At 31.8% G+C, this 13,149-nt stretch overlaps 1 protein-coding gene across 1 annotated transcript in view; it reads right to left on the bottom strand.

The window, feature by feature from the left end:
• Window positions 1–5,450: 5,450 nt before the first annotated feature.
• The window catches only part of Galk (N-acetylgalactosamine kinase), a 19,890-nt gene continuing 12,191 nt past the window's right edge, over window positions 5,451–13,149 (bottom strand). Inside the window, exons 2-10 of the mRNA XM_018516560.1 lie at window positions 12,536–12,708; window positions 11,624–11,791; window positions 10,196–10,403; window positions 9,023–9,131; window positions 8,566–8,723; window positions 7,948–8,088; window positions 7,574–7,688; window positions 6,311–6,515; window positions 5,451–6,055 (exon numbers count right to left, since the gene is read on the bottom strand). Coding sequence (XP_018372062.1) covers window positions 5,878–6,055; window positions 6,311–6,515; window positions 7,574–7,688; window positions 7,948–8,088; window positions 8,566–8,723; window positions 9,023–9,131; window positions 10,196–10,403; window positions 11,624–11,791; window positions 12,536–12,696 — 1,443 coding nt within the window. The 5' untranslated portion in view covers window positions 12,697–12,708 and the 3' untranslated portion in view covers window positions 5,451–5,877. The remainder of the gene's footprint in view (window positions 6,056–6,310; window positions 6,516–7,573; window positions 7,689–7,947; window positions 8,089–8,565; window positions 8,724–9,022; window positions 9,132–10,195; window positions 10,404–11,623; window positions 11,792–12,535; window positions 12,709–13,149) is intronic.

The raw sequence follows: 13,149 nt of genomic DNA, 5'->3' as shown, positions 1-13,149 counted from the left end.
ATCTTACGGTCACATTTAACAACGACAGTTTTTATAAGCCGAAGACTTACAATGTATAATCGCAACAACTCTTCTTGTCAGTCTTATTTAAAAATTTTAATTTGAATTGATTTGACTATTTTTTTTAATATCTCGATACGAAATATGGGTTTGCACAATAAAATAAGCGCACAAAATTTTTTAAATGTTATATGAATTGAGTTTTATGGAACACGGAACGGATAAATGCTTTGTAAGCTACTTTGCAGAATACATTATTTTGAAACTTTAAGAGTTTGTATCCCCAGAGAGAAGGCTATTCACTTGTGAAAGTAGCGAGATTGAATGGGGTATTAAAGATCTTACTAGCTTTGCACTTCTGACAAAAGCTCGTTTCCTATTTATTTCTTTGTTTAAAAGATTTCGCTAAGCTTCGACGTCCGGTATATTTATAAAAGGGGCACATGATATGATTTCTTTTTATATCTATATGGATCATAATATTATGAATATTTATAAGCGATGAGGGCGGGAATATACACTGAGAAAAAAATATAGTCAATTTTAATAAATAGTTCAATACTGCCAACTAAATATTTATTTACAGTAAATAAATATTTGTTCACTAAAAAAAATAATTGTTAAATCAAATTAATATTTCTTGTATCAAATAAATATATCTTTATATTTAATAAATATTTAATTGGCATGTATTCAACTAAATATTTATTAAAATTGACTATATTTTTTTCAGTGTAGAGCTTTACGATATGCACTTCAATGGGATCTTTTAAATCAATTGATCATTATAGTTTCGCCTTCCGCGCGATATGACAGTATTTCAAGCTAAAATATATGCTCGCGATAGTGCCGAATATTTTTTTGGGAAATAAATCTTACGTGCGAATCAGTTAAATCGCGTTCAGTTAAATTGCGATCAGTTAAATTGCGATTAAATTACTTTATCGGGTTTCAATTCCATGTACGCTAAGTGCTCGTGTTAATTTTATTTGAAACTACGATAAGTCTGCTTTGAGGGTATGCTTGTGTGTGACGTGTGAAAGTGATCCTTGGAAAAAATTAATCCCAACAAACGAGGGATCGATCTCGCAATAACCTAAAAGCATCCATGCGGCACGTAATATCGATATCGTGTTATTATTAATCGACATAGATTTGGAGGGTGTTTCACATGTCCAGTAAGATAAAATGTGTTCCACAAATAAGATTCGACTCATTTCTATTCCCTCTTTTCAAAAGACTTATTTTATTAAAAGACGTAATTCTCTCTCTCTCTCTCTCTTCTCTGAAAGCATTGTTAATCGACATAGAGGTTTGGAGGACGTTCCACATGTCCAGCGAGACAGAATATGTTCCGCAGTAAATTCGATTCATTTCTTTCTTTCTTCTTTTCGGAAAACTTCTTTTATTAAAAAACGCAATTCTAAAGCCATTGTACGATTCGTATCTAGTTTTAGACTTTGAAAGAATATGTACATATGTATACATATAGACTGACATTTGAATGCATATTTTCGCCGTGTTATCAGAAAAAATAGAAGAAAAGTCACCCCGATTTTGATAGATCGTTGACATAAAAAAAATATTTTTCGCATTTCATCAAACACAATAAAACGTTCGAAAACAAAAGAAAGAGTAGCATGCACGTAGTTTAATGAAAAGAAAACTGTGTTACTCGTTTTTGTTTACTCGAATAATAGTGAAAAGGATTTCAGTGGGCGAATGGAAAATCGTCGTATTGCGGGTAGCGTATGTGTATGTCGAGAAAGCCGATCTATCAGTGAGAAGAAAAAAAAAACGAACGAAAATCCGAAGTGTGAACAATCGAACAAAAATACGCGATGCGCTTTTAAAGGTGCTGCATCGAAATGACGGAAAATCTTTTGTTCTTATTTAAACCTATCTTGATAATATATCAGCTGTTGACATTTAATGGTTATCGGTATAACTGATTTCTCGTTTATTAATAAAACAAATACGTGGAAATATGAATATCATACAGGAAATAATCGGTAATAATATGAGATCGTTTTATAATTGTATTCCATTTCGTTCAATTAAAATTAAATAATAAAATAAAATTTTTTTTCATCGGAAAAGAACATTTGATGGAAAGGATAATTAATAAAAGGAGAATTAATTGTTAATGTATTAAATGTTCCGAGAGGAAATTTATCTGTCGACTTTTAAATGATCAAGCACTGATTAAATGGCGATTGAATAATTCAGCTAAAATGAAATAAATCTGTAATTTCATAAGATTTATTTTACGTATGATTTTCTTCTTATTTACAATCATCCATAGGAATTGGACTTGAACTGCTGTCTTTAGCAATACTTTGATTGCTATTGTAATATTGCAGTAGATGTTCACTAATCAATAGCTGTTTGGGAACAACTTCCAAAATGAATGTTAAGTTTAATTTGTGCTTTGCACAGACTGAAACACCTTCGGTGAGTTTCGAGAGATTTCGTACAAGCGTTTCGACTTTAACTATGGCTAGTCTCTATGCAATTCGAACACACGCTTGTCTGATCGCTTTGTCGCCTTCACAGACACTGACTAAATCCGCAAGTTTAGTTCAATGCAGCTCAAGCCTGACAATAAAACACATATAACTGAAATAGTTTTCGCATGTTTTATGTCTATCGACTGTTCTTATAGAATGTTTTTAGTTAATTTAAATTCTTTCTTTATCTGAGACACAAAAAACAATAGATAATAATTGATCAAGTTTAATTAATGTTTATACAAGATCTGCGCGAGTAAAACATGAAATTAAAAGTAGAGAAATTGAAAAACCAAGAAGAAAGGGAGAGATCTCTTTAAAGTTTTTACATCTACTTCAGCTTTAACTTCTCTGATTGAGGCTTAGATGGATTGACGAGTTGTATTGAACTAACTCGTATATAAGATCCGTGTTATATTTGATACAATTTACGAAGATCTATTAATAAAATACAACATAATTTACTCACTTCGTTGTTGTGCTGCCATTGTTCGATGCCTCACAGTCCTCCTCTTCCTCTTTTCAGATTTGTTGAACTCACACACACAATATTCGTTGAAACACGGTTAATAATAACGCACATTAATCATCAGAGTAGAATAATTGCACAAATTTACACGGCACTCCCAACTTAGTTGCACGCGACGCACTTTATTATTCATACATCGTGATGGAAGAATAACGGGAAGAGTATGAAGGTCGTTATGTTATCACTGTGATCTTGTGTTTGACATTTGCGAATCTCCCAAATTAGTACAACGATCTAAATCTTGCAGATTATTTATTGGAAATCTTCAATAATTTGTACCAATGATGCATATAATATATGTATAATATATGCATATAATATATGTATAATTTATACCAATAATGCATAGATGTTGTAAAAACAAAAAATTCGATGATATTAGCATTCCAGCCGTGCGATACGAAAATAATGTCGAATTAATTAAAACGACTAATTAAAATGAAATCTAAAAAATATACAATTGAAATTTGCACAAAGTATATATCGCACACGTTTGCAGTGTTTTTCAAACACTTTAATTCAATGAAATACAACTATTATTAATGAATCAATTTATCAGTTTTTTATTGCTTGAATCATCGATGATTCATACATTACTTTGTGCACTCAAACGTGAAGTTCACGAGCGAATCAAGTAAAATCAAGATATAGAAAATCCTAACTTATTGAATATTTAGTAATTATACGAAACGCAAAGGACAGAATATTTGAAGTCTTCCGAATGCATCTCACACGATTGCGTTTTAAATAGTAATACGACAATGTACGTAGAGGCTTTTACCCATTCGCCTCGACTTTTGCCGTCCGAATGATGATAGTGTGCGGCGACTCTATGTCTACAGAAATAAATATCAAGGCCGCACCGTGCCAGTTAATTTATTGCCGAAATATTGAACGTTTTATAACACAGACTCGCGCTAAATATTCTATTCCTCAAATCAATTTCGATAAATGAACTGTTATTACATGTCTCGCGTTTTGTTTTGTGAACTTATTAGCGTCGCCTAAGATAACACTTAATTCCGTTTGATTGAGAGAGCGGTTTAGAAAGAAAATACTGTTATTTGAGTCTTAATTGAACTTGCTTAAATTTGATTATAAATATGTGTTACTAGCAAATTTTAACTATTAAATTGTTGTTTTAATAAACTATTTATTAAAACAATAAGATTAATTCTAAATTTTCAACTAAACTCTTTAACAGAAACGCTATTATAAAGGCCTAAGGCCCGGTTGCACCAACGTTACTTTGACTTTAAGCGGAGTTTAAAACTCTATCTTTCCCACTCTCTCGGCTAAGAGAGAAAGTGAGAGTTTTAAGCCTCGTTTAAGTGAAAGTAACGTGCAATCGGGCCTAAGACATCTACGTTATCTGCAGTCTTTGAACGACAAAGTTTATATGTGTTTTTAAATAACTATGGTTTTACAAAGCAACCTCTGTCTCATCCTGGAACATGCGGCAGCACTGAGAGGTAATATCTGATGTAATTCGCAAATATGCAGTACAAGTCCTGCCATCATATCACCTTTACAGGTACATGCTTTCATTGCATGGTTGTATGACCTTAGTTAGATCTAGGATTCGCATTACTGCGGTTTCATTAGAGTTACGTAATAATTAAACTTCACAACGGTTATGTTATTACGGTTATGTAATAGTGACGTCTAAATATCTCGGCAAAAATACAAGAGCGAATATAAAATTAACTTGAAATTTTTAATATTATTATTAAATCGTAAAATCGATTAATATCAAAATTATCGCGTTAAATTCATCAAATGATAAAATAAGTTTAAAAAATAAAATATTTATATATAATTGGCACAAAATTATTATTAGACTAGACCCGCTTTGATCGAATATAGCCTTTTTTCAGTTGGATATTTTACAATTTTATGCGTTATTATACATTTTCTCAGTGATATTTTAGGAAACAAAAGAATCTTGTATTACACATTTCATTAAAACAGCACCATGTAGAAAATATATCTATAAAAAAAATGGAATGTAGATATGTACTCAACCTCCATTGTTGGAATTTTCAGAGAGATACATATATCTTCTTTAAAATGCATGAGAAGATATGGAAGCATTTTCTGAATGAACTAAATTCAAAAGTAATAGTAATTGATTATGTCTATTTGAAGATAACAAAGATTTCGCTCAACATTAAATTATCATTTTTATGTGTCATATATTAAATCAACTTTCGTTGTAATTTATTAGTGGTTTTATTTTAATTCATTGTAAAAAAAGCAGAAAAAAATGAAAAGATAGAAAAGAAACGGGAAGATTTAAAAATGATCTTTATGTATCTCTTATCTTGCTTTATTATATCTTTATTAAAAATATTACAAGTAAATAATAATTTATATTAATTATTATAATTATATCGTGTAATTAACTGGGTACATTTTTGGAATAACGAATTACTATTCGTCGTATTATAATTATAAGGGATTTTTGTTTCGAGAATATCGTAATGTGCGATTACAAGGCACTCTATTCAATAGATTTCGTTTAATATTATTATAATGAATAGAATTCATATATTGGTGATTAAATGGCAAGAAGCAAAGTAAGTTTAAATATACTTTATTCGTTCACGGTGGTCTTAAAGCATCAAAAATATCAAAGACACACCGAATGGTGTATAGGCGTGTGGCATCCTATCATTTAATTAAAATTTGTGACGTAGAATGAAAGAAAGCTGGGTAAAGAGAGAAGCAAAGTAAAGTGAACAGGAAAAAATAATGGAATGTCAACAAAGGAAAGGTCTGACAACGCGGACTAAGTAAAACTACTATATGTATTTATTTATCGTAGGGTTTTATGGTTCAAAACAGTGTTGACGCTGTGTAAATAATAGCGCCCTGATTTGGTGACGTCGGGAACACCATGTCTTCGAGTTCCGCTTGATCCTTTGTGCTATTTTGACAAAGATATGCTCGGAGAGCCTCGACGAATTGCTGAACTCCGTTTTTATCAATAATAGCTACGATGCAACCGCCCCAACTGCATTACGAAAATAACGATTTCATTTTCATTGTGAAGTAATAAAAGTGACAAATAATATGTGAAATTAATATACAACAAAATATTGAATAAATATTAATGTAAATTTAATATAATATTATCTAATAAATAAATCCTCGTCACAAAAAGCACTCTATATTGGGCACAGCAAAAAATTCAATTTAGATATAATTTACATTTTCTTGTTGTGTGTGAATATTATAATATTTTAAGTTGGTGTAATAATATACTTGCCCAGCTCCTGTGAGTCGAGCGCCGAATGCACCGCAAAGTATGGCTCTTTCGACGAGCGCATCCACGCTAGGATGGCTGCACTCGTACAGTTTATAGAGACTGGCGTGGCTCTTCGACATCAGGTTGCCTAGATGTTGAAGCTTCTCGTGTTCCATTATGCTGCCCTCCTCGTTTATATGGCGGAACGTGAGCACTCTGCCGGCCTCTGCGGTGTAAAAGCAGCGGTGCAGTTAATCGAGCCGAGTTTACTGACCACCGTGATAATGAACCATCGCGCTTTTCGACGTGATGATGATTCAATGTAACATTTAACAGATATTTGCAGGGTGTTTAATGTGACGCTAATCGATTTGACATTAATTAATATGTGCGCTTTATCGCAGCATTTGCTACTGGGAAAGAGACATTATATCAAAATAGAAGGGAAAAATTAAATACAAATTTTAAACGTCACCTTAATTTTTTTGTATATGATTAATTATTTTCTGCAATATTTAAAGCTCCGTATATTTGAAAATGAATTATACAAAAATAAAATAGGTTGCATATTCACAGCTGACAAATTAATAGTGCAAAAAATAAATATGATTTAATTTTTTCTCAAAACAAGAAGTTTTTGGTATATTTTAGAAGTTATTGGTATAAGTCCGTGCAATTGCAAATGTTTTATTGAAAAAAATATTTTTATTCAAAGATAATCTGACAGCATTTTTATCGTGTGTTTTCTTGCTTCTGACGTTACAATCTGGAGTAATAGTGAAGGGTAAACAGGAGCCTTCAGTTTAGAAAATTTAGAATCGGACTTTTCAAACCTTTAAAAGTTACAGTCGACATATGTCTAGCAAAATAATTTATAGCTTCATAGAATATAGTAATGCTTGTACATACACATAATTGATTTACCGGTGCAGTTTCATGCACAAAACCAGTAGATGCTATAACTTCTGAGATTCGATCTGCAACTTTTTACGCTGCTTTTACGCTGTTGATGGTAATATCGAGAGATAAGATAGAAAATACTTAAGTACTTTAATAACTCAGTTAATGTGACGAAACGAAGTTCGATTTCCAACTTTTTAGTAAATCTTTAAACTTTTTTCTAATGAGTACGAAATTCACAGAGAATTGTAATGCATTTGCTTGCGTGGCAAAGTTAAGAATATATTGATGCATAAAAACAAGAAAGGGTTTAAGCTCACTAGATTTATCGGATTTAAAATAGCGTTTGGCGATTTACCAGCGTATGAAAATTGATGCTTTTACCTTGAAAAACGTGCAGAGCCCGTTGCTGCAGTTTGAACGTTTGCGAGATATTAAAGGAACTGACGAGAGACGTTTTCTTCAATCGTTCGTAATCCGTACTGAGGCTCTCGCAGATCTATGAGAAAAATTTATATTTCATCGGTAATTGCCCTTGATTCATCATTAATGACAAGACATTCATCTGATATCAAGTTTAACACGAATGAATTGCACGAAACTTTTTTCTATCATCTTTTATAGCGCAATGTATGAAGTTTCCTTTTTGTGAGATGCGCTTCTTTAATAATCTTTAAGAAGATATATACCCTCCGTTGAGAAACTGTTATACGAGAGAAAAATATCTCCCTTTTTATTTATTGCGTTACAATGTGTACCTCATCAAGAGTATACGGCTCTTCGTGTAGTTCTGTCATTACTACTGTAACCATCTCGTCCAAATCTAAAGCGAGCCTCTCCTGAATGTCGATTAATCTTTGAACACGCTCCCAATCCATATTTCTTTTCTTGGCTATCATCTAAACAGGATATAGATAGATTTCATTGCTCAGTTGAGAGGGAAAGGAGATCGTGATATAATATTGTGAATAAATTATTGTGTATTTTCATGAAACCTATATTTTTTCTCATATATTATTAAGTTCAAGAATACATAGCTTTTGAGAGGAAATAAAAGCGAAGAAAATCGAATTAGGGAAGCTAAAAGAGTTAGAAAATGTCCTGAATAAGTGCGAAATGCATCAATCAATGTCTATTGAAAAAGCAACGAGCGTGAAACGTAAGCGGGAAAAGAATCTTAATCTTTGGATAATTTTTTGTGTTTATTTTTACGAATATTTAAAGGATTTGAAACATTTTGAACCAAGAAAGTAAATTAAATAGAGGCGTATAATTGCATCGTCATCTAAATTGATATTTGAAAATATATAATATTAGTTACAACGAAAATTCCTTTTTTTGAAAAATGCGGTATTACTATAAAAAAATATAAATACCTGTGCGGCTAATCGGCATTCCGCAACTCTGAGGTTGTAGTCGGCGGTTGAGGCTTTGTTGTGATATACTTGACTATGTGCTATTACGAACACTGCATTTTCTGGCAATGTTACATCAGTTGCACGGAGGGGATTAAATTCTATCAACTTAGCCGTACCTTTACGAATAAACATACAACATTGCGAAAAAACGGTATATTTTTAATTTTTTAATATGAATCTTGTGATTGCAAAATTATATATATAAACAATTTTGAGGATTACCATAAATAGATTGATTCACGATAAATATTTTCTTCTCTAATTATTTAATTTTTAAAGATATATCTTACAAAATTTTATTATGATTTAATTTCATATATAGAATAACAAGGAAGAATCAAGTGAAACCAGTAAAAATAGGTGAATAAATAACAATATTTTATTCATATAAATTAATTACGAAAGTCGTAATTACCTGCTTTCCCAAGAAAAGCGATAGCTTGGTCCATTCCGCCACCTTGAGTGCCGATATGTCTCTCTGCTCGAGCACTGATAGTTGCCAATTCATGCTTTGATAACTGGTGCTGTAATATACAAATAGCTTATACTATTATCACAAACAATAATATCTGTGATAACGACTACAATTTCTATTGATAGTTTATTAAGATGAGATAATAATTATATAATCTGTGAATAATAAATATATTTATAATTTAAAATAACAGTTTGCGAAATAAATTTAAGATGAAAATTGTCACACTAAAGAAATAAAAAATCTAAGCTTTATAAAAAGCTGAAAGGTATATATACATATATAAGATAATGCTACTCGAAAAATAATACAAAGCATTAAAGGAAATATCTCAAAGATCCGCGGTGTCTATGTCGTGTTCGATATCCGCTTGAGCATAAGAAACCATCCAAAGCATTCCAAGGAAATAGGATCTAAGAGCATAGAAGAAGTAATGGAAGAATACTATACGAAGCAGTGATCGGTATTTTGACTCACTTGGCCAAACACAATACCTCTCAGCACTTAGTACTTGTGACATCGATAAATATACGATATCTCGTTTCTACGTCGTTCGTAAAAGTCTGTTGGAAAACAGTAAAGTCTAACAAGAAGAATTAGGCGATAGAATTGCCGAGTATATAACTGTGCATCAAAGTGGAAAATATCCAATTAAAGTCTAAAAGAGTAATTTGCAAACTTTTGAAACTACATCCATTCATGCTCAGCACGCTGCTTGTTAATTATTTTTTTTTTTAAACAACAATAGAACAGGGCTAATGAAAGTGCGACCCAATAAACATAGCACAATTCATTTTACAAACTAGTACACAAAATTAATGTTTACAATAAATAATGTTCGAATATTTCAACTCACTTTGGAGTTTTCATCAGTAATGAATAACCTTCAAAATGAATCGTTCGAATACTTATTTATTACGAACATTAATTTTAAACAAGTTTCAATAAAATTAATTGCACATTGTTTACCGTATCGCACTTTCATTAGCTTTACTCTATTATTGTTATTTCTTTTAGATGACATAACGCTTGTGATATTATTTCGTAATACGGGGCGAAAAATGTGATAATATTAAACGTTTCGCGCGTAAGATGAATAATTAAAGCGCTCACCTGACTAGCATGTACGACCGAGAGAAGCGCGGCCGAGACCAATGCGCTAGAACTCGAAAGGCCAGAATTAGGGGGAATGTTTCCCCATACCGCAATCAGAATTCCCGTTGGAACTGACTCCGCCGGGATTATTTCCAGCGCTCCTTTTACACCGCATAGAAAATATTTGTACCATGCCGGCCCGCGTTCGCTGTCGCTAATATAAGATCTGAAATGCAGCAAAACGCGATTATGCTACATTTACACGAAAAGATTTTGCTGAAGTATTAAACAATTTAATTAGATATAGATTTGAAAATAATTTTATTTGGACCGTCAGAATAATTATGTAGGACGCCTGGACTATTTGCTATAGTAACATTGCTCAAATTAGTTACTAATTAGTTTGGGTAAAGTTACTTTAGCATTTTTAACGCTTAAACGTTCCACATAATTATTTAGATGATGATCTAATAACGTTATTTTCAGATCTGTATCTAGTTAAATTTTTAGAAATTAAATATTTATTTTTAGAAGTTAAAAATATTTCAGCAAAATCATTCATTCCATGTATGTACATTTATAGAAATTTAACTCTCGGCATTAAGGTGTTGCGAAAGAAAGATTATTGTCAGACATTTTATTCATATATTTAGTCTTTTTTATTGCCTTGTCTGTTATCACTGTAAAAATTAACGCGTATATATATGACAGAAAAATCGGAAAATCGATAATGGTATAGATTCGCTAAGTCTGTCATCTGAGTTATATGCTATCCGACGTGGTTGCGCGACATTGAATAATGAATGAGATTAAGAAAGTTCATATTATCTTCCTTGGTATTATACATGGAGCAAAGAAAGCGCGGAGGTAATTTAATCCAAACGAGAGCGAGGTTGCGCGCGAGCACAATATCATCTGCTTTTCTTACATTACGCGTAGCACAAGTCCATTGGTCATCCGTTGTTTTTTTTTACTAGATCTTCACATCGTAAAATAACTGCCATGTTTTTCATTTAGATTAATTTAATTGCGAAATGGATTTTATCTCAACCAATGCGAACGCACGTACGCTGTACGGATAAATCGCACATAATTCCAGTTTCAGCATCATAATCCAAGATGGCCGCGGTAAAGGATCAGCAGGCTTAAATTGTTAGGGAGCTATAAGTGCTTATAAGTGCCTAAGACCACAACTGTGAGCACGACGTGCTTATGGAGGTGTTACATTATATGCCACGTGCGGTATAGTTTGCTATATATTAGATACGATATGTATCGTAAGATCTTAGTGATTTCGAGTTTCTTTAAAATGAATGTATCGTTTAGTTTCTACAAACTATTTTAAAGTCAATCGAAAAATCCTCAAACTTGTCTAAACTATTGATTCTATCTATTGGTTCTATCTATTGTAAATGAATTTAGATTCCTATCAAATTACACGCTTACCCTGTTTTGTCGAAACTGCATCGGAAGTCTTCGTACTTCGAATCTATATTGGTGAGATGAATTTCATTGTCTTTCGATAATGTTACCGCGATAAGAATATCTTGTTCAATGGCCATTGGACAGACTGAATATCCGCAGTAATCGATGTGCTCGCCTATCAGATTAACTCTGTAACGAAACAGAAGTATTCATAAATGTATTTATAGTTAGCAAAATAACTTACAGAATCTCTAGAAGCTATGGCTCTTATTCAGAATATGCTTATAATGTCAGCGCGCATTTAATATACATTACATGTAGAATTTCAGAAATAAAAGCGCACATTTATTGATAAAAGTATATTCTGAATAGACCTATAAAACTTATGTAAATGCCGCGTTTCCAAAATTAAGATATAAATTTATTTGACGATTATAGGATCCGTATAATTGTGTTATACACAGAGAAAATTTTATATTTAAAATTTTATATTTAAAATTACTATAATGTGGTAGTAGCTGCGGTCTTCGTGTAAATTATGAGTTTAAATGCTATAGTTATTTTCTTAAAAACAATAATATAACGTAATTTTTCATAGTAAAAATTTTTTATTACAAAATCAAATATACCTAGCACATTTTGTTTGCGTACCATAGTAAAAAACTGTTTTCATGTTAGAATATGGCTTAACAAAATAATTACTTTATTTATGTGATAAAAATTAGTATTACCATAGTAAAAGTTAAGTCGGAATCATGTTGTGAGAGTTCATCGAAAATACAAGACATAGTAAAGTGTAATTTAAAAAATTGTATTAAAACTTAATATAAAATTTTCTCCGTGTACATAATGTCTTATATAATTAATTTCGTATTAAGTATTTGATAATAAATGCCTTGTAAGGCTTAAATTTTTTATTAAAAAGAAATTTACCTTCCTGGCACTCTAACGATAAAGGAAGGCTCTACATTGTACTTGGTGATGAAATGAGCTGCCAAAGTCTTCAATCGCGGTAAAATATCGGTGGTAGGTGCCAAAATAGGCACAAGATCATCCGCCTCGACGATACGGGCTCCATTAGCTTGATAGGACATTTCAATAGCCACCTACGCAAAAACGTAAGAAGTTCTCCTAAATCCCCGCGGGATGCTTCGTCCAATTATCTCGAATGTTATAGGATAATTTGCATTACATCATCTTGAATATCTCATCATCATTTTCATCGCATGATTAACCTAATGAAATTATGCCATGTGGTGTATAATTAAATGCTTTGCTTTGGTATTGGCGGTAACTTTGTTCATAATTACGATACTATTTCAAGTTAAACTACATACAGGAAATGCATTGAGTAGGAATCAGCTTGTATACACGGAGAAAATTTTATATTTAAAATTACTATAATGTGGTAGTAGCTGCGGTCTTCATGTAAATTATAAGTTTAATGCTATATAATATATTATAGGACCGTATATGTGATAACACAAACTATAGAAATCAAAGTCTTAAACGGTCTAGCTGGATCTTAATGCTTGTATGATTCTTAT

Source organism: Trachymyrmex cornetzi, unplaced genomic scaffold (genome assembly GCF_001594075.2).
Source record: "Trachymyrmex cornetzi isolate Tcor2-1 unplaced genomic scaffold, Tcor1.1 scaffold641, whole genome shotgun sequence".
Taxonomy (NCBI): Eukaryota; Metazoa; Arthropoda; class Insecta; order Hymenoptera; family Formicidae; genus Trachymyrmex; species Trachymyrmex cornetzi.
This window is presented reverse-complemented; position numbering and strand designations above follow the sequence as displayed.